General features: G+C 41.3%; 1 protein-coding gene and 1 long non-coding RNA gene across 2 annotated transcripts; one reads left to right on the top strand and one right to left on the bottom strand.

Annotated features, from left to right (window-relative positions):
* Nucleotides 1-5991: 5991 nt before the first annotated feature.
* LOC147797603 (uncharacterized) lies at nucleotides 5992-9764 on the bottom strand. The gene is made up of 3 exons (XM_087142779.1): nucleotides 9608-9764; nucleotides 7080-7254; nucleotides 5992-6580 (listed from the first exon to the last, which is right to left on the bottom strand). The coding sequence occupies exons 2-3, from the start codon at nucleotides 7234-7236 to the stop codon at nucleotides 6510-6512; spliced, it is 228 nt and encodes a 75-aa protein (XP_086998905.1). The 5' UTR covers nucleotides 7237-7254; nucleotides 9608-9764; the 3' UTR covers nucleotides 5992-6509.
* A 4648-nt stretch (nucleotides 9765-14412) lies between these two features.
* Nucleotides 14413-17739, top strand: LOC147797602 (uncharacterized). The gene is made up of 3 exons (XR_015426736.1): nucleotides 14413-14840; nucleotides 16497-16647; nucleotides 17276-17739. It is a non-coding gene; the product is annotated as an uncharacterized LOC147797602 (long non-coding RNA).
* The last annotated feature ends 4945 nt before the right edge of the window (nucleotides 17740-22684 follow it).

The raw sequence follows: 22684 nt of genomic DNA, 5'->3' as shown, positions 1-22684 counted from the left end.
GAAGTGAAAGCAAAGCGAATTTGACGTCACGAACAACAACAATATTTCCTTCGAGTTGAAATGTGTCCAACTTTCGCGAATTTGCACCACAAATATTTTCATCTGACCTCCCATACTTTCGTTTGTGTTTGCACGAAGCATGAACCACTTTTTAAGATATTTTGCGATATAAAAAGGCTATATATCCCCTGGCCGCCAGTTATTTTTCTAGTTAGGTTTGGCAACAAACAGTATAACCTCAAGGGGGATCAGGAGATATAGGTTTATTTGATCAACATACATGACTTGTATAACTACACTGTACACATGTATCCTCTTTTTAACAAATTTCACCCACGACCTGGTTAGACATTTACGCTGAATTGTGTTTAGGAATGTGCTTAAATGCTAAGCGGGTTTCATAAAGCTGAACGTCTACCATGGAAAGGTGTTTATTATTGAAATACATTCCAAAGGCTGCTTTTCAATAAACATGTCGTGGGTAAAACTTGTTAGAAAGTGGGTAGGCCTACAAGAAGTGTTTAAACTCTAAGTATTGTTTTTGCAGTGTAAAAAATCATCCCGGTTTATATGCAATCTACGTGAAAAGCCCTGATGTTTTCCTTCATTTCACGCTTTGGTCACGGCTAATTGATCAGGTATAATCTGAATTGGACAAAGTTGGGTTTACTCTGGGAAATTGCCGTCCCTTTAAGCACATGTTTAGATTAGTTCATACATGGTTGGTTATGATCAAGCCCCAAGCTCGACCAAAGAGGGCGCAATTTTCCAGGCAACAGTGGCTCATTTGGTTGGAACTGCACTTCGCTAGTTCACAAACGAATATGGAATGCTGGCATTACAGGCGCGTCGCTACCACCAAGGATAGCTCCCCACCATTATGGCTCTTCTCAAGCGATGAGGGGTGTTCTACTCATGGTGGATAACAGGTCCGTTTTACTCTCACCCTATTTTCGATAGGGCGTGGTGCATGTGCCCAAGATGGGCCACTTCCTCACCCTGAGGTGGCTGATAGGATCACAGTAAGGGGTTACACCTCACTGTGAATCACCCCTCTCAGTGGGAAGACCAAATCCTTGGACCTCAACTCGCACAATTTCCTTCTGATGGGGGTTTATCCTACAGCACTGGGGCGAATATTGGACAGTTTTTGGCAGTGTTGCTTTATTTCCATGTGGTTTGAAAAATTCAGTTGTTTCGACAGACACTGCATGTACTTTTATTTAACCTATATGGTGCCATCTACCACTTGCAAAGCAATTAGGACAAGGTAAATTCAGATGCTCCCTGCTCAATCATGCGCGTGACCACAGGCATCATCCACTTGGTACCAAACCAATGGGAACAAAAGAGCCTTCAAATAAATTCTACATTTTTCGAGCTAAATGGATACTTTTGAAGGTCTTCCCCCAAAAACCTGGTGATGTGACTACCAGTAAGCAGTAGCGTAAATTCGTGTCGGATTGAGTGGATGGAGAGTTGTAGGGGATGACTTGCCCGGTCTCATTAAGGAACGGTGGTTGCTAACACATTTGACACAAGGTGGCGATGTTCATGATACAGATGTATATCTGTAATACGTATTACATTTCTGCAGAAACTTACAGCAAATTCATTTTTTTATTTTAACTTTTATTGCTTTCCCTTTATGAGATCTACTAAATAAAGTTGGTTGTTGGGAAGTCCGTAACATTCTTTACAATCTGCTTTAGTTATTCGCACCACGAAAAAGTTGGGGGGTGGGGCAAAAGCTCATTTCCCAGGTCAAAGAAAAAGGGGGAAAATATCCCAATCACCTGGGATTTGCGACCATGCCAGTAAGCCTCGAGAAACAAGAAATACGAAAAGTAAGGTGGCTCAAACGACGAGTTGCAGTGATCACTGTCTTGGAAAATGAGCGCTGTTTTACGTCCTTTTTTAGAGTTCTGTGACAGTTGCGGATATACTCTCCATCCAGGCCCAGACACTGATCAGGCGCTGTTCAATCCCATAGAGCTGACTGTGTATTACGTCAAGACAACTTCAATTTTCGACATGCCCGAAATGCCCGAAATCAACCAATGTGCAAGTAACATCTGAGGGAATCACCCAAAGTGACTATGTGGCGCACATCCCTCTGGCTAGGTTCAAGACGTCTTATTTCAGACATGAATTCTTGAAGTACGTGCATAAATTTGGCTTGTCACGTCATCGTGAGTCGTTGCATGGAAAATATGTTAGCTGCAAGTCCATTGCAGATTTTGTATTCAATGTTTTAATTAATATATAAATATATTCAAAGTTTTGTCATGCCAATGTTTATTATTTTTCTGCAGCTACTACCAGTTTTATGTGAATCACAGAAAATGGTTATGTTTCGAACGCCATTATGACGTCTAAAAACATCCATAAGACATACAATCCAAATAAATCTTCACAGGTCTTACGGTATAACTTTTTATTGAGTTTGATACGCTGAACACGAATTAGTTGAAGCTGTTCACGTTATTTATTTTTGGATTTAATCCTCAATGAAAGGACTGACACTAATACAAATTAATGAATGTATTATTTTTTTCGCAGCAAAAGAGCATTTGATATACAAAGTTCACTTTATGATTCGACACTGAGGTATACGCTCTGTCCACTGAAGGCGCAGAGTTCATAACTTTTGATGTTTCATTTGTCTGCTTTGATTTTTTCACTTAAATAAAATAGACCAAATGGAAATGTTTTATCCTCAAACAAAGTTTATAATCTCTGAAAAGCAACGTTTAATAATTATTTCAGTATGTTTCTTCCAAGGTTTTTCTTATTAATACAAACATACGCCAATGATTACAAGTAAACTCTCCAAACTTGTAACCTTTTGTGGGGGTGGGTGACAGGAAATTCCTCCAAAGGTGCCTGCAATTGGAGTGCACGGAATAGTGTTCTTACCGGTGGACCACGTAACTCAAATTCAAACGGTGAATTCAGTGATTTTTATTGTAGTGGATTGAAGGAACAGATTATTTACTGTCAGATGTCTGCAAAGTGTAGATTTTCTTTGTGCGTGACTTGGTGGTGGTATTCGCGCTGTTAAAGGTGATTAAAAGGCCTAATTCGGCCTTGCTGGCTTTCCCTGTGATGCATCTACCCACCGCTCAAGGTTTTACAGAAAAATGCCCTTGTTTGGAACAGGGCCAAGATGTAAAAAGAAGTCAATGAACTTTTGTACTCGAAACAAACTAATAAGCCAATCATAAAATAAATTTCAAGGCTATAAATTGGGCGGAAAATGTGAAACCCTTTCCAAAAGATCTTTTGAAACAGGAAAGAACCTGAAAAAGAAATGAAAACAATCACCTGGGATTCGAACCAAGAACACAGAAACACTAATCGTATTCCCCCCTCCACTGCATTGCACAAGCCAGGCCGACTGAACGATTTTTAAGCTTCTTCTGCTCACGACCCCACATAATGACACTGAAGTTGATCATTCAGGTTATACTGTAATATATTTTGGCCCCGTTCCAACCTGTTAAAAGGTTCGTTAGATAGCGTAGGTACCGGGACCAGTGCACGGTGATACGTGTAATATGTGCGTGTTTCTGCTCCACGCCGTGCACTAAGATAAGCACTTGACACAAAGCACAGCGTATCAAGAAACAGTTGACGATACTTTCTTTTCGATATTTGTCAACGCCAACATTCATTTCACCGTTTGAAGCACAGTTTCAGATAGCTTCTCTCAGGATGGACTTTTAACCACCTTTCAAGGATTAAATGTCTTTTATTTATTTTATTTCTACCAGTGTGATGGTGACATCAGCTTCAAATCTCACACGCGCCTTGTCTGCATTAAGTTCATCATATAAACCAATGTTAATTTAAGCGTTTTGAGCCAACTTTGCCACAGACATCAACGGAAAGAACATTTTTAAATCTGACGCAAGAGGGCGCTGGAGGATTTCATGACGTCACCGGTGCGTCTTGAACACTATACTTTCTCGGCGGACAATATTGATACCGTTGAAAGCCAATTCGTACTGGAAGCAAGTGATTTCAACAAATTTGCTCTATCCCGTGCCGCAAAAAAGCAGGATGAAGGATGGTACGACTGATTTTGTATGGATTGTTTTAAGTGCTTTTAATTCAACACCTGAGAGAACATGATAACATCAAGGAATTGTGCACAACTTGGGGTCAGGGTGGATATACATTCAAAGTGACAAGTTGAAATAAAAGCCATCGAGAATGTTCAGCCGGGGAAAAAGATGGAAAGAAAGGAAACCCAGATTTATTCAAAGAATTTTAATAGAGTGACCAGGTTGTCACTGTTAGTATCAAGAGTTCAACTTTTGTGTTTTATTGGATACAAATTTAGGTAATCATTTCCCCAATAATTATTAATCGTTGGTATATATTCCCGACAATAGAAGGAGGTTAGGCGTTGACAAGTATCCCCCAGCTTCTACCATCCATTTTGAACGACTTAAACGTCACGAGACACTGAGGTTTGTTACGCGGTATATATATGCCCATTTTCTTTGCGTTGTGTTTTCTTATTTGGAAAGAATAAAATGCAGCTTCAACACTGGAAAAGTTTGTAAAATGAACGTGGAACTTTAGAAACTTGTGGTCGCTTGTCTCCTTGTGATAACATCATGCACTGAAAATTGCCTAGGCTAACTCAAACGCAAGGAAGGGTGCAAACTGCTACTACCCAAAATTTGGGGTTTTGTCAAACCAATTATGGTGGTTGAAATTAATTTCTGGTTTGTTTTGATCAAAAGGTAAATGGTTACCTATTTTTGTGGGTATAAAATAAACCGGAAACTAACCATTACCCCCCCCCACTGAGTTAACACAACACTTCGCTTGGATAGCTGAAGTTTTTACCCTCCCTTGGGTTAGAATTAAACTTGGGAATTTTTAATTGTTGGTATGGCATAAAAGGCAATTTCTGGAGATTTGAAGTTGCCAAATGCCTAAACTGCAATACTTAGCAGGTTCATAATCGATAGTTTCAGACCAGATTTTAAGGAAAATTCTTTTCCTTATTGCGAAGTCATTCGATCTTTACTTTTGGGGATACGTGAATTTCAAAGTAAACAGTACTAAAAGAAAATCCGCCAGAAATCAAAATTGATGCAAATCTAATTTCTACAGCTTTACATGCTGACGGTAGCATGCAGTCCAGCAATCCCAAGACACTAGAAATGACGTAATCAGTTATCCAAAATTATTTCCATGCAAGTGAAGGAGAAAATTGATCAAAATACTATTCCACGGAAAGGGAACAAAACACGAAGAACCAAAGGACCTAAAGAATGGTTTGTCACAAGCTGGGGTGAATTGATGCAGTTCCTATAACAGAGATATTCCATTTTCAATCGAATGCATTAAGGAGTTTACACAAAGTGAAGTCAACTTGGCAAATGACAAATGCTGGTAAGATCTATGATATTTCTTGTCCGGCTCCCCAGATGTTGAGCAGTAAGGAGCCTAGCCTCATTACCACCCGGTTTGATTGCAGATGATGACCAATCAGAAACTGGTACGTCGAAGGCCTGATTATGTGAAGACTAGTTGTTCAGTTGATGCCGGTTGGAATAATCTGTCTCAGGTGGGCGATAGGATTCAATAAGGTGAGGTTTTTGACCCCCCCTACACTGCAAAAGTTGTGGTGTTTAAAACAACACTTTTGGTGTTATCAGATGCCCACACCATAAGGAGGTTCTTTAACACCGCTGGTGTTACTTTGAACACCTACAAGTGTTACATGTGGAGGGTGTTAAGGTAAACCTAAAGTATTGAAATAACACCTAAAATATTAAAACCACTGAAAATTGTTGGCGTAGTCCTCTGATAACACTTGGAGTATTAATGTAACACCCGAGATTTTACAGTGTACAAAGTAATGAGTTAGGTTCTGCGTCGGTGTCTGAAGGCACTTTGAATAGTGCATTTTCCGCGAGCTACACCAATGGCAAACACACAAAAATGCAGCACAAAACCACTCCGGCCTATATTGCTGCTCATTCTAACAAACAAGTTTATTTCATTTCAATAAAAGATCATTAAGACATATTTAATCCATATTTGGTATTTGTAACATGTTTGTCACAGCAGAAACCTTCATTCAGATTCAGAGAGAATAGGCGGAGGAAAATAAGTTCATCGCCAATACCAGTGTCGTAGTCAAGGATAATGTTCACAGTGAGGAGAGTCTGTCTTGCATGGAGGTATCCGTAAGAAGCTACTTCTTTGGTACAAAAGCCTTTGGGGGCTCAATGCTTACATGAGACTGAATTTGAATTATCTACAATTACTCCATAACCCGTGATGTTAGAATGCTTGAAGTCAGAACGGCAATCAGCCAATTGAAATTTTGATACTGTTAAGGTATTACGATGCTTGAATAAATTAAATTCGAGGACAAAATCGATTAACTTTAAAACATTAAAGAGGACAGTGCTTTTTGGATGCTCAAGTACATATTTCGTTAATGTTCGACCGCTTCAGATGGTAGGAGGTACGAGGGACTAGCAGGTGACGGCTGCACCTCCCTTGTTTGCGTCGCAGATGCAAACGTTCTGATATTCATCCAAACAGTCTAAAAAAGAAAGGAACAATAAAAAGAAATGAACATTACAAAATTTGATACTTGCTGCTAAAAGGAACAGTCGTGTTATGATACGTCTCTCAATGTACGGTATAAAACTGTTTGCAGCAAACGAAAGAATAACTGTGAAGCTTAACTTTTGTGAATGTAGATTTAATAGTATAAGTTGTCTGGACTTCAGAGGACTCACAATTATATAAACGTACGTCAAACTACAGGTAGAAAACAGATAGGTAGGTGCACCAGCACAACTCATATACGTGCCACTCATAAAAATCTCTATCTGAAAAGAGCGACATCCGGTGATTTCGTTGCTTGTCAAGATTTTCGGTGTTTGCTGCACGTACAGGGTTCTGGGGAAAGTTGGGACTGTGCGCCTCGGGAGTGGCGAATTTCCGACAGGACCTACGCTAAGGTAGTTGGTGCATTCGTCGGATACCACTGTGGTATTTTCTGCCATACTGAGAATATCTATATAGTGACCACTCACTGAAGTACTGAGATTTCCGGTTCTTCCGGCCCTTTCGTCCTCTTTTCATCATTTCGAAGAGGGCGTCATTCCCAAAGTCATCCTCTTCTTCGCTGGCCATGACGAAGGCAGTCAGCACGGCCAAAGCAAGGATCACGAAGAACATCTTGGCAGCCATTTTGTGTTTGCACTTTTTCTGCAGGAAAACCATAGTTCCAATTACTTCACAGGATAATACCGTGTAGCAAGGGAAAATGCTGGCGTATTTATTTACAAGCCTTGTGAAAAATACCTTATTTAATTGTCAAGGAGTGCCCTTAAACGTTACAGGGAAGGGAAGATTAAAATAATGAACATAATATGTAGGTGCTTACAGACCTATGGCACCCAAGTGGCATTTCACCACTTCTCATCTTCCAAAGCCATGCGTCGAAACAAAACAGCAACTTCAATTGTTTTTCAAATAATTTGGAATTTGTGGTAAATTATATCTTAATGTTTGAAGAAATATTTAAAAAAATGAACGTGAGGTTCGGAACCAAATAGTCTGGCACCACCCCTTTCAAAAGATTACATAGAGTATGATATATTTAGGGAACAGTATAAAACATGCTTCCCAAAAATGGGATTTATTGATTACTGTATGATATATTGGGTCTGCTCTTGTTACATCATAGTTGTGTATTTTCTACAAGTGGCTGTTAAAACTAAAGCTGGCCATCGGTACAAAAGTAGAAGAGTAATTCACAAAGTTCAGAAAATCTCACGCAGCTAACAAAACGCCAGGTAACAACAAACGTAGGCCCTATTACTAATATTAAATGAAAATACAGCACTCTTTAAAATGAATGGGGCAAACCTATGGACAAATTTGAGCTAAAATCGAAAAATAACGAAATGGTAAGTGTTTCTGTAAACTCTGGCCGCCCAAACAAATTGTAGGCAAACGAGAGTGGTTTATGTACATGTGACTTGGCTATGAGAGGGAAAGAAAAGACTGAAGTATATGACAGACAGTAAAACAGAGACTAGCCAGGCTGTTGCAAACCACCAAGGGCTAGGTCAATGGACCGCATCTTGCGGAGATGGACAGTTTGAGTAGGGAAATTGTCAAGACACGAGTGAGCAATCGAAATAATCTGTGAATAAACTGGCCTTCCAACAAAGGTGATACTGAGGGGCCTAAATTCTGGTCCGAAATGTGTGTAAAAGGCATAAGCGCGATATAACCAGCGCGTGAAGCAACACACACGTACATGTACTCCATTCTTTTCAACTGCCTTTCCTGGTTCAAAATGACGTCACGCGTCGGTAACCTACACCAAGTTGTCAGAGAACACAAATTTAGCTGGGCCATTTTTCAAATGAATATTCATTGTATTCTCCCCAACGCGTTTCCAAGTTTTCTAAACACCACTTAACTCTCGATGGTGCATTTTGAGTCACTGCAGCCGTTGCTAAGCCAGGAAATAGGTTTAAGTGCGAAACATATGTAGTGTGAACAGAATAAGTACAAAAACAATAACAGCTAACATAACATGAAACATTACAGAAAAACAATATGAATGTTAACTAATGGGCAAAATATCGATTTGAATTAATATTACAAGCACACACTCAATAATAATGTCACAAACAGTAAAAAACTTAAATTTCCACCTAACCTATGATAAAGTTTCTATTAAAACGAGAAGATAAAACAAATACTTAGGCCTAAACTGAGTAAATGTAACATTTGGAGGGGGGACCAAAACTTAGATCTCAGATAACTAATTCTCAAACAGCATTATGTCAAGCATTCCATACTGCGTATACAGTAAGGTAGCCCGGCCGAGGTCCCTTTTTAGCCTTTGGAGCTGGCTTTCTTACTGTCCAAAAAGATGGACTGTATGAAGGGCCTGTCGTTGTCAGCTGAAATAAACCCGCGGCTACTTTCAGTACAGATTCAGCTTAGTTCTACAACCCTCCAGACACCAGCCGTTGGCCACTGTCTCGAAAGGAACAGGGAGTACACTTATCACCATCATAGACTAATTATTCTAGGTAAGTCAGAAACCAGGATGTCTGGAGAGATTGTACCAACTGCAGTTGGATGACCTGAAATGTCAAGTGAATCAATGCAAAATCCAATTTCGGTTTGTGGAAGTAAATTATATGAGATAAAATTGAGTTGTGAAGCCAAACCGACCTTGTCCCTGAGAGCAGGGAGGACAGTTCAGAATAGCCAAAGATTAATTAAGAGCAGAATGGTGGAATGACCACGAACCAAGGCATCTACATCCTTGAACTGGTGCTAAGAGTACAATCTAAATTGACCTGACCACTTGTCAGTTCCGGCTGGTCAGTATTAAGACTTATGAAGCAGCAGAGGATAGTGTAATTAAATCGTGTGACACGCAGGCTGCTTTAACTGTTATAGTGATTAATCCCCCTGGAGGCTCTCCACATGCCATAGCTCTCGGAAGAAATTGAGTCAGTATCGTTGCAAGCTCTGTCCCCATCCAAGTTTTAAAAAGTAAGGTGAGGGGTGAATACGAGGAGGAACTTACCGTTCTGTTGTGAGAAGGGAAGAGATTTCCGCAAGAGGGTTAAGTCGATAATGTGTGTAGCAGTGAAATCGACACATTTATATATAGGCTCTCGAGCAAAAGGGACCATATGTGCCTCCGCTCTACGCGCAACCAAGTGTGCCCGACTCATGTTATCTCTTAACATTTCCAAGGAGTAATTGGTAATAACCACAATTACCGCTGATGGCCAACCACATTCATGTTTTATTGCAGCCTGACGCTTCAAAGTTCAAGGGCTCCTGAAGCTGATATGGGGCGTGGTTTATCCTGATTCGAGCTGTCACTCTATTAATGCATAAAAATGGCTGTTATTTCACATGCAGCGAAGGAAATGTATACATACATCCGGTATATCCTTCGAACTAAAGAATAACGTCAGATTTACTGGGCTGTACAACGATTTATGACTCTGAAGATGTAATCTGTTTGGTTGTGATGACGAAACTGGAGGTTCCAATGAAAATGAAAAGGTGTACTCGGACTAAGGTTTGACACATACGGCGACAGATTAAGTTAATGTTCAGAGGGAATGTTCACCTGAACCGCATAACCAGCCCTAGAAATGTGGAGAAAAAGAAGATTCGTGGAATAGGTTTAAAAGGCTGTTTTTAGAGTGAAAACGAGTCGACGGACCTACTGTGTATTGTAAACAAAGGAGTTGCGCTTTTGCTATGCGTAAGTTCAACCCACTCGAATTGTCGCTGCAAGTTTCAGGTGTGTCCGATACTTTCGCTGGCTACGGCTGCCGAAATTGGAAGCCAGTGTCTACCAGCTGCAACCCAGTTTGAAGTATCAAAAAGAAATTCCAGCTCCACCCTTTTGCAGAAAGTATTATCGGCCCAAAAGGTCAACAAATGATGTAAAGTGCAGGGCGGCATTTTCCTAGAATATTTATTTTTCATACAAAAGAAAGTTTTTTTCAGATGTGCCATATAATGTTATCTAATATTCTATCTACTTTTACGTATTCACTTATACGTATTCTTCAGAACATAATGACTAAAAAGCTACCACTTCAGAGGTTGGAAGTACATTGTACGGTTTCCTCCATCTTCTTTTCAATGATTCAATTTATCAATTTGGTTTGTTCTGCTTAGTACATTCCTCCTAAAGTTTAGCAACAGGTTGGCCGGCTATCTTAAGTTGGCATCTCTTCGAGGTTCACAGACCGTAAGGGTGCCGCAGAAGAAAATCACTTAAACCGTCACAAATCCTTTCGAGCGAAGCTGCTGATGAGAAAAAAATAATGTCAGACTGATCTTTCTGAGGGATTTAATTATCGGTCTCTGTGCTCCTTCACGGACTCATTCGCTCTAATTGGACACGGCTTCACGCACAGGCGGCAGTGAACACAGCGGCCGGTGCCAATTGGCGGGACTCCAGCTACGATTTAATAATAAGTGTCCTCGTCTCCACACCCCATGACCACTTGAAATGACGCCACAGAGGTGGAACGGGGCTTAGTGAGCGACATTTCAATACCGGGCGAGCCTGCCCGCATAGCAGAAGCAAGGGGCAAAAAATGATTGAATCCCCCAGTGCTGGCACGACTCCGCAATAATTCCGCACGCAATATCGCTGGGTGGGAGAGACCAGAAACTGGCAATTTGGCAGTGTATCAAGTTGATGATTATTAATTACAGCTGTGGTGTACGGGGGCACTGCCTAAAGTATTACATTCTTGAGACAAGGGCTCCTTCAAGATTAGTTTGCAAAGACGCTCTTCGCAAAACTGCACTACCTTTCACAGTCTAACACTACGCAGATAGCGGTTTATCCAAACGGCTAAGTTGCAAAGAAAACGACATTTAATATCAGGCTGATATGGTAAATGCTTCTGCAAAACAATGAAAATGAAACATAGGCTAAATTTGACATCAACAGTGAACGAAAAACTTCTACCAGAGCTGACAAGTGGGCAATCAAGAATGGCACGCTACAGGCTCACTGCGCATGCGTGTGGCGGTTCATTGTTCCGATGACGCACACATTCCTGTTACTGACAGGTCCAATGAGTGTAATACATACAAACATGCTCCGGAAATCCGCAAACAGATCAGTATCACAACAACTGCTAGACGTGCATGGCGTATTTTTGAAGATAGATGCCGTAATCCTCATGGGTTAGGAAGTACATGTATATGTTTTAACACTTTGCTGCCAAAAATACGAAAAAGATATTTAATAGGGCCTATCTGCTTTAAAACATCAACACGCGGAAAGATATTTGGTAGGGCCTATCTGCTTTAAACATCAACACGGGGAATGTGCCCACGAAAAGCGGGAAATGTACTTTAGGCGATACAATTACAAAAGGTCGAGATCAACCGATAGTAGCGTCAAATAATCGCAATCAACTCGATCTAGACTAAGTGTTTTCGCCGTAAATAACCTTATCTGTACAGTGTGAAAAAAATCTGTCTCCCATATTTCGCAAATCGGAAATACAACATTGTAAATTCACATCAGATGACCGAGCTCCGATGTAGATTTTGAAGTCGTTGCAGTGTTATTTCCTTTGTTACCCTTTTGGCTCATTTCATAATTATATAATATTATTTGCATTTAAAGCACTTGTCAAAATTGTTTGATCTCTCCTACGGTTTTTTATCTCTCTACGAATCCTCGGTTTCATATTTTTATATGATGTTAAGTAAAAAGAAATATGATAGAAGAAGTGGCAAACTCAATATCATGAGAAATGCACTTGTAAGATAGGGTAAGCTTCACCATATCTTAAAAATGTCTTTCATGTCTCGCCATGATTATATTGTCATTGACAAAAAATGTCGAACTATTACAGAAGCTATCTTCGTCGAGAAGTACAGTAGATCAGTTGGAAATGATCGATGGAATTCCCAATCCAAAGCTTGGAGTTAACCATGCCAACGAATAAACAGTGTGACTTAAACCATGCAGGAACGACACGTTGACGGGTTGAAATTTACATCCGAAGAGATTATTTGTAGAAAAACGGCATTTTGTGCTGGCACGACAATTGATGAAGAAGTAACGCTGGGTTGATTGGAGCACTTTATATTATTGCTGGGTTAGGCATTTTATTACAAGCTGAGTTGAATACATACGAAATAAGTCGAACAGATAAACTAAAGCCTTTTCCCCCAAACCTACATTCCCTTTATTTTTTCAGCGACTCTCGTAATTCTGAAGAGTAAATCGGGCTTAGGAATGAACTATTGAACCAGACTCATTTTTCTCAGGCACGAGTATGGACATTGCATATTTTCGGTCGTTTTGTAACACACAGCACACAGAGTTTCGATTCAAATTGAAAGCGGAGATCGAGAGTGAAAGGAACACCACCTCTTGAAAAGATCGTTTAAATTTCCTGAAAAGACCCTGAACAGGAAGAGTGGCATGGGGGAGAGCGTACGATGACATTCAGTCTGTGAAGGTATGAGGAGACAGCCAAAACTTCGACTGCAGGAGGGGGAACGAGCCCAACGGCATAAGTTGGGGGGAGGGTGATCCATTACACCTCTGCCAAATTGGAACTCTGACCCAAGTCCACTGTAGAGGGCGATGAAAGCCTTACCGTGTAGTTCGTCAACCCGAAAGGCTTTTGGTGGTGCTACAATGAGTTCTGCCATCAATTCGATCAATTTTTTTCATAAAGGGACACAGCTGGATGATATGCAGAAATTAATTGTAATTATTACCCGATGAAATCTTCCCTTGTCCCAATTCGTTAGTGCCAGACACTGTTATAGCCCGCATCCGAATTCCTCGGCGGCGTTGGGCTTTGATATTCAAGGAAGCTGCTGGCTTACGGCTAAATCCTGTATAGTCTGGTTCCTGGATCAAAAGATTTCAGCTACCTTAAAAGATCATGGAGGTCCAGTAGCCGCAACGATAACATTGCAATGTGAAACATATTCCTCCCGTTATCTTAAATTTTCCACGGTTGGCCCAGATTTTCCAAATCCCTCGTTGATTTTCGGGTATTGTCGTCAGTATTCACGTGTAGGCCTACCAGCCGCATATTTCCCTTTACTTTTACAAGGCAAAAAAGATATTTTAATTTTTCTCTGTGTTTTCACATGATAATCTTCAGTTTTTGCACAACAGACTTTGATTGTGTTGACCGTTGGAAAACTGACGGACAAGCGTGTGCTGCATCGAAAATGGAATGGGCATCTTATGCTATTTCCATATAGTCAATGGCCACTTGCCTTCGCATTGTAATACGGCTGGGAACCAGCCTCGGCCAATTAAATCCATCTGGCGGAAAACAAACCAACTAGCAGCAGTCGTGAAGCAGAAGCGTGTGGTTGAAGGTAGGGGATGTTGGTCGATTGGTGGCGCCCTCTGCTGCAGACTGATACCTACGGAAATTCGTACCAGATGGCATTACAGTGGAAAGATCCATCAAAAAGGTAATAAAGCCGTTACATGAGGCGATGATTAATGTTTATGGCTGACCTATTACGGTGCGACTTAATAACTGGCTTGATGACATTTTGATCTGTTTAGCCTTTGTTTATGAGGAAGTATGCACACTTGTTTTGAGAGAAAAAAAAGCAAGCGCTCCCTCGTTTGCACTGGGAAAAATTGCGTACTTGAATTTTGTAAATCAATTGAGAGGTAGAAATTAATTGTTATAAGTCCGACGAGTTTCTCTTCATTGCTGAGCAGATGTTACTGTTTTTAATCGAAATTTACTGAAACAAAACATGGCATATCAGTTAAAGGTTTAATGAATAGGAATGCTTTGGAAGTGTGGCAGGTTAAATTGCCCGTAAGGATAACAAATTTCAGTAATATGTAAAGACTTCCAGGGACGGGAATGGTTGTAAAACGACACACGCTCGGGGAAACTGGGCAAAGATTCCAAGCCCAGTCTGCAGATATGCAAGCCAGAAAAACCGAACGGTAAAAGACATTGGACTTTTTTTTTTAATGTTTAAAGCGGAAACAGGAACCATCGTCATGCTTTATACAAGTGGGCGGGCGAATTCGCTGCAGTGAACCAAGTCAACGTGAAGTCTTGTGGGTGACGTTCGGGGTTGTGATTCCGGCCAGTTGCCTGCGCAACGTTTTTCCACGTCAAAGAGGGGGCTGGAATCTGGATGATTTTCTATGGCGCGGAAGCATCGTTCGTCTGTCATATTAGGCCCTATAATCTCCCAACGAACTTGCGCAATGAATGTTCAGGAAATCAAGAAGATGTCCCATCTATCGACCACGTGACGTAAGTTTACAGTCCCAATCTCAATATTGTCTTCAGTATTGACTCCCTAACGTTGCAGATTCGGCTTCCTCAAGGTCCAATATTCTGGCTTATGGCGTGCCAAGTTGACATTTTGTCCGATATAAGACACATCTCTATCATATTTACAGATCTCTTTATTTCTATCACAGATACCTCTTTTAACAATCTGTGTCTATTCACAAGAGAGAGACGTCGATTACCAACGGAGATGTCTCTATTTCACGATTAAATGTTCACTTTGCATGTCTTGAAATGGAGATCTCTTTTGCGGGATTAAATGCTAACTCTGCTCGCCATACTCCATGGCTCAAATAATATGAATATTATTAAGAGGATACGATGCTGAGAATTTCTATGTGATTGACAGAAACATGTAACCAGTTCCCAGATAATTCTCGAGACAGGAAATGGAGGCTGGGCCTACAAAATTTCATAGATCCCACCCCCAACGGCAGCAGATGGAGACTTATGACAGACATTGAACGCTATGGTGTAACTGCCAGACGCTTAATTCGCAGGAATTAACACGACGTAATGCGCCTGTGTACATTGATAGACGAAAATGAAGAGTGGGCACATTCGCTCTTTTAAGTAAAAGAAAAACCGACATCGACAGTGCACCGCGTTAACCCCGTTTTTGGAACTCCTGTGACTTTGAAAGAAAATCCACTAGTTTATACACATGTTGGGGATTACCAAATTAAAACAGTTGACAAATTGAAGCATCTTTTTGTTTTTATGGACCATGATTTGGATATGCGGGATCATATTCGAATAATATCTAGAAATGCTTTCTATCATTTACATAATATCAGCATAATCAAACGATACGTTAATTATCCTACTTTAAAGATGTTAGTTGTTATGTTAGTGATGTCCCGTATCGACTATTGTAATTCATTGTTTGCTGGGTTGCCTTAATCCACTCTTAATCCATTACAACATGGTTCAAAATTGTGCTATTAGACTTTTATCAGGTACAAAGAAAACTTAACATATTACTACAATTTTGTTTAAACTACATTGGCTTCCCATAAGTTACAGATTTTTGAGTATATAAACTGCCTTCTTGTGTTTAAATGGACTTGCTTCCAGATATCTTCAAGATTTACTCAAAACAGTCAGTTTGAACACACGATCATCATCTGATCAAACTAGATTAAGTTGTAAAAGAAAACAGATTGCAAAGTTTTGGAGAGCGAGCCTTTTCTGTAGTAGCGACAAAATGTTGGAATATATTGGACAGAAGTGTCAGGGAGATTGAGACCTGAATGACTTCAGCGTAAATTGAAAACTGTTAGAGCGGCATTTTCAGATTCATTGAAGGATTAAATTTATACTTGTGTGGTTTTAGATGTCGCATGTAACTTAATGTTTATAATTGTAGTTATTATCTTAAGTATCATACTGTTTAATTTCTATGGATTGCTCTGTTTCTATTGTGTTTATTGTACAATGTACTTTGTATGCACGTCTTGAAGCATCTTTATATTTATATGTTATTACTATTATTATTCTACACCCCCCCGGATTTACAACTATCGTTATAATGTAATATTCTTTTTTATGACATTTTGGTTGATATATAGTCTTTCTTTTAACAATAAAGCAAATTCTTTGCTTTCAACTAAACAGCCATCCACTTCCCATCTGCCTTTCATGGACATCATCGGTGGCGGGTGTCTCCAGCAGGAACAGGGGACTGAGCTGCCCGAGATATGTGGCCTTTTTTATTGACAGCACCTGCATCTAAGGAAAGCTACTATCCTTCTCTTGGGGAGGGAAGGTGAGAATTCTTTTAAGAATAAAAAACAAATTTTAGACGGATCAAACTTTTATTTAGAAAAGAACTTTCATTTTATTTTCAGTTGAGTCTGTTCTGCCAAAGATCAGAGACGTCGATCATTGCAACAGAACTCTTTCATTTTAAAATGAGACGAAGCAGCAGGATTTTTCAAGGCCTGAAATCTTGCAGTCCGTACCGGTATACTGTTATCAGCCGTTTGCTGTAAACGAAAGTACGCAGAACAAGCGCAGACTTCATCGCCCTTGATGAACAATACCGTTTTATCTTGAGTAACATGTACATGTATATTCTCGCTGTTAGTGTACGTGTGTGCCGACTCCTGAGTATGTTCACACTAGTGTTGCATATCATACAGTCATGCACTAATAAAACCACATCATATCATCGTGTACATCTGGTTGTGCACGACGTCTGGTGTTAACAGAGGAGTTGGGGTAGGGGTTGGGGCAGGCCCGTTGCCTGACCAGAGGCGGGGGAGGAGGTCGTCAAACCCAAAAGTGGAACTTTTGGCATTATTTTATACCCAGGCCTATTATAATGTGCTTAAGAGCATAACATGAAATTGTATGAATAGAATTATTAAAATGCATTTATTTGCCGAAATCAGAAGCGAGCGGGGGGCAGCCTACGGACCTGGGGGTTGGAGGGCGGCGTAGGAAGGAGGAATACTAGGCTGCTGGATGATGCATGGTACGGGAAGGACGTGTACACGCCGCCCAAGACGTCCATAGAGTCAAATCGCAAGTATATGATCGCATCTCTATTATTTTTTCTCGGTCTTCTGTGACTTGTCACTTTAAGTTTTCTACTTAAAATTGACTCCGATGTCCTTAGCGACGAAGACGCTGTATCCTTTACGTCGTGGCAAGTCCCATTGGGCCAACGCATCAATAGACGCGTGCTAACTTTTCGTTTGCCCGTTGTTAAATAAACTAAACATTAAGACCAAGAATCCATCGTGTTAGGCAATTCTTTTTATCTAGTACTTGATGATGTTGGTGTTATCTTCGCTTTAGGGAAAGGTCTCCACTTTATTCCCACCCTGCTAAACCAAACCGCACCACCCTTATAAGTGACATGACACTTTTAATCAAAGACAAAGTATTGCATTCCAAATGCATAAAAACGATCTAAAATCCATCCTTTCCTTTCAATCAATCCGGCATCCAAAATCAACACCTCGTGCAACACTGGAAGAATACTTGGAAGCCACCAAATTCATGCCGAACACCAAGGCTGATAAATAATACAATGGATGCAATGAACCGCCCACATCAAAACAAACAAGTCTTCGTTACCACCTACAACCCATACCAATGTGATCTACATCAAACAATAAACAGACAAGAGCACCACATTCAAAGCAATGCTCCATCCTCAGAAATCCTTCTGAAACCTCCATTCATTGCTTTGAAGCCCAAACATCCGAGAAAAACTAGTGAGAGCCCAGCCCAATCCCCACAGACTCGGGCTTCTTTGAACACCAGAATATGAGGCAACACTCAATATACTGCTCTCCCTCACTGAAAAAACAAACCGAAATCCAAGGGCTTGCTTATAACAACAAAAAATGGATGCCATTGGCTCACAAACTCTATCCCTAACCACCTGCGAATTCGAATGATTCCATCTCTGGAATCACCCATAATGCAACTGATGATGAGTCCCATACGAAGGGACGATCATGCTATTGCTACCAAGGGGATTCAAAAAACAGTCCTCTACTCGCACCACCAGTCAACCGACTGTTATGGGTTCTAAAGCTTAACAAAATAAGGACACTCCACAACGACTGCGATGTCTGCCATGTCTATATTGTGCCTGTCTTCCACATCACACTTGAACAGAGGAGGGCGCTATAACTCTTTCCTAGACATCTCCCTCCTTTTGTTTTTTTCAAACATGAACAATTAACAAACTTGGTAAAGCTTACCTTTAACAACTTGCACAAAAGAGAAACAAAAAAAATCATCTTTCTTTCTTCGTAAACTTGACTTTCTAAAAAAAGAAATAGAACTTTGGAAAAGAAAGAATCTTTAGTCTCCAGACACCTGTAATGATAATAAAGTTAAGTGAACTGCTTTTACTTGGATTAAAGCCAAAGGCTTCCACATTTGGATGTAAAATTTTAAAATGCCTGATTTGACTTAACTGTTATTATGATGCACCTAAGTGTAAGTTTGTATGAGAATGAGAGGTTTGGAAATTAAACCAGGTTAAACATTAAAATTGTCCTCTGAAAAACTTAATCACAATGGAAGTGTCCTTTTGTGTGCAATCACTCCTTGTTTGGTGAAAATCTGCATGACAGAATTTAGAGTTCATTGTCACGTTCAAACTACAAAATCCTTGAATCTAGATGGTGGTTTGATGTTGGATCGAGTTCGCGTGGACTTCAAAGAGATCTGTTGGCTGCTTGGTGGATTTGTCTTGGGTCGGTCTGGATCTGTGGTCGTTTTCACTGGCTTGGCTGGTTCAGATAGGACTGTTGGTTTATCTGATGGTGGGGTTGAGGTAGAGACTGAGTCTGGCTGGACTGGGGTTGTCGCTGAAGAACTTTTCTCCGACTGTTGAGTTGATGCCCGCAAGTGCTTTCTGTTACGTCTAAGCACTTGTCCACTGTCTAGCTCGATGAGATAGGAACGGGAACCGTCACTGGCAACACATTTTCCAGGTTGCCATGATGTGGTCTTGCTGGTTGGCTGAATTCTGACTGGTTGTCCAATCTGCAGTGCCGGTAGTGGCTTTGCAGATTTATCATATTGGTGTTTGGCCTTCTGCTTTCGAAGTTGGATATTGTCTGGCACACCTTGGACGATGTTTGGTTTCAGATATGCTTCAGGTGTTGGCAACAGTGTTCTCGCCCGTTTAGACATCAATTTCTGCACTGGACTGCTGCCACTGGAATCAGGTGTGTTACGCCAATCTAGAATTGCAAGATGAAGATCTTCTTTAGCTTTGGTCACTTTCTTGATAATGTTCTTGGCAATCTTCACTGCTGACTCTGCTTTGCCATTACTCTGACTGTGGTAGGGAGAAGACGTAACATGCTCAAACTCCCATTCTCTGCTGAATTCCTCATAATCCACAGCAATGAACTGAGGCCCGTTGTCAGTAATTACCTTGCTGGGTATACCGAATCGTGAGAAATGCTTCTTGGTGCACTCGACTATGGTTTCTGATCTGGTGTCATCGAGCTTGTCTAACTCCCAGTAATCGCTGTAGTGGTCAACTGTAATCAGGTAATCAGCATGCCTGTAGTGGAAGAGATCTTGACTGACTACGCTCCATGCCCGATTGGGAATTTCATATGACATCATCGGCTCTTTCTGTTGCTTGTTCATGAACTCATTACAAGGCTGGCACTGGTTGACCCTGTCTTTGATCTGACTTGCCATCCCTGGCCAGTATAGCACTTCTCTGGCTCTTCGTAGGCATGCTTCTACACCCAGATGGCTTGAATGGATTCTGGTAAGCATCATGCTGTGCATAGACTTGGGTACAATGACCCTCATCCCTTTGTAGAGAACACCATCCTGAACGGTGATTTCTTCTCTGAAACCAAAGTACTCACGAATGCATATGGGTACTTCATTTCTCTGCTCTGGCCATCCGTCCAGAACTACATTCTTCAACACTTGAAGAACTGAATCAGACTGTGTGGCCTTCTTGATTTGCAGCTGTGTGCTATCTTTCATGCATAAATAGCTGGATTGGTTGATGACTTCAATCTCTGACTGGAGTTGCTCTTCCTGTCTCAGCTGGAACATCTGATATTCTGACAAGCAACTCCTATCTGTGCTCTTCAGGGAAGCCCGGCTTAGCATATCAGCGATATACATCCGGCTTCCTGGCAGGTACTGCACATTCAAGTTGTACTTCTGTAATCTCAGAAGCATGCGTTGGAGCCTCTTGGGAGCTTTATGTATTGGCTTTGTGAAGATTGGCACCAACGGCTTATGGTCGGTGTTCACTTTGACCAGCTCTCTGCCATGCAAATACTGGTCAAATCTCTCACACGAGAAGACTATGGCTAGGCACTCTTTCTCTATCTGTGCATAATTCTGCTCTGCAGAGGTGAGGGACCGGGAGGCAAATGCAACTGGTTGCCCATTCTGAAGAAGAGTTGTTCCAAGCCCTTTCTCTGATGCGTCACACTGTATTGTGACTTCTTCCTTCAAGTCGTAGTACCTGAGTATTGGAGCACTGGCAATCATGTCCTTTATCTGCTGAAAGGACTCTTCCTGTTGTGACTGCCATGTGAAGATTGTACTCTGTTCTGTCAACTTTCTGAGTGGCTCGCTTACATCAGCAAGCCTTGGCAAGTACCGTGATAGGTAGTTGACACATCCTAACAGACGCTGGACTGCTTTCTTGGAGTCTGGTCGCTGCAAGTTTTTTATTGCCTCTACCTTCCTCGGGTCTGGGCGGACTCCTTTTGAGGTCAAAACTTGACCCATGTATGTCACCTCATCCAGTCGTAGTCTAATCTTCTTTCGGTTGAGTTTCAGGTTTGCTTGACGTGCACGGTGCAGCAGTGTCCTCAAATTTCTGTCATGTTCTGCTACATCACAGCCGTACACTAGAATATCATCAGCGATGACTGCTGTGCCAGCCAGCCCCTGCAATATCTCTATCTGTCGTCGCTGGTATTCTTCTGGTGCTGATGCTATTCCAAACGGCATTCTCAGATAACGGTATCTGCCGAATGGGGTCCAGAAAGTTGTCAGGAAGGAGCTCTCTTCATCAAGTTTGACTTGATGAAATCCTTCCTTTGCATCTAAGACTGTAAAGACCTTTGCATTAGCGAGAGAGGGCAATATCTCGTCAAGTGTTGGCATCGGGTATTTAGGACGTTTGATAGCTTTATTTAGCTCTCGTGGATCTAAGCAAACGCGCATTTTGCCCGGTTTCTCAACAACCACTAGGCTACTGATCCATGCTGTAGGCTGGGAAACTTTTGCTATGATGCCTCGTTTCTCTAGCTCACGTATCTTGTCATACAGCTTATCTTTCATGGCAACCGGAACACGACGTGGTGCATTCTGCACCGGTCGCACAGCAGGATCAATGTCGATGTGGTACTCCCCTGCTAGGCATCCTAACCCTTCAAATACATCACTAAACTCAGACACAATGTCAACCTCTGTCAAGGGCACCGTGTCATGCTGCATGCTATTGACTGCACTGTCAACATGTACGCTTATGAGGCCCATCTTTGTACATGTCTGTCGTGACAGTAGGGGAGGCTGACTGGAATCAACTATCTTGAAGTTAAGATTCCTCTGGACACCTTTATAGTGACATGTCAGGTCACATTCTCCTTTGACATTGATGACACTGTCATCGTACAATTTCAATCTGGCTGATGACTTTTTCATGTGAGGCTTTTTTGTCTGCTTGACGTCACACAGGGTGTCAAATGACATCACGTTGCAAGTTGCCCCTGTGTCAATCTGGCACTGAATGCTTATCTCGCCAGGCTCTGAACTGAATGTCAGCGGAACCGTAAGCACTTTGTGGCCGCTGCTGATAGCCCCAAGTAGTTGCACACCAAAAATAGACTCGTCTGTATCACTTTCTGATGATACTTCTTGCATTACGTGCAATCTTTTCTGTGTTTCTCTCCATCTGCATACTGACTGGAAGTGGTTCATTTTTCCACACTTTCCACATTTCTTTCCATAGGCAGGACATTTCTTCTTGTCCCACTCATGTGAAGATCCACAGTATTTACAAGATTTCAGTGTCTTGGGCTTCTTGGGGTCTTTAGGCTTTGATTTGTTGGCGCTCTTTGCTTTTGTGCTCTCTCGTTTCTTTACGGCATGCACGGTTTCTGTTTGTGGCACATCAATCTGCTTGAGCTGTTCTTGTGTCAGCTCACTGATTCTGAGGGCTTCAATCGCTCTCTTCAGATCACATTCTTTTTCTCTGAAGAGCCTCGCTCTTGCTGCTTTATCTCTAGTTCCAAGAACAAGCCGGTCTCGGATCATCTCTGTTTCTAGCTGACCAAATT

The sequence above is a fragment of the Acanthaster planci genome, linkage group LG10, assembly GCF_054643075.1.
Source record: "Acanthaster planci isolate LZ-2023a linkage group LG10, COTS_SCS, whole genome shotgun sequence".
NCBI classification, from domain to species: Eukaryota; Metazoa; Echinodermata; class Asteroidea; order Valvatida; family Acanthasteridae; genus Acanthaster; species Acanthaster planci.
This window is presented reverse-complemented; position numbering and strand designations above follow the sequence as displayed.

What these genes read in the sequence shown, in the direction of transcription:
- LOC147797603 (XM_087142779.1), bottom strand. Translation starts at nt 7,236, where the DNA reads ATGGCTGCCAAGATGTTCTTCGTGATCCTTGCTTTGGCCGTGCTGACT. An exon ending in CCGGAAATCTCAGTACTTCA is followed by an intron (nt 6,581 to 7,079) that starts GTGAGTGGTCAC and finishes TTTCTTTTTTAG; the next exon opens with ACTGTTTGGATGAATATCAG.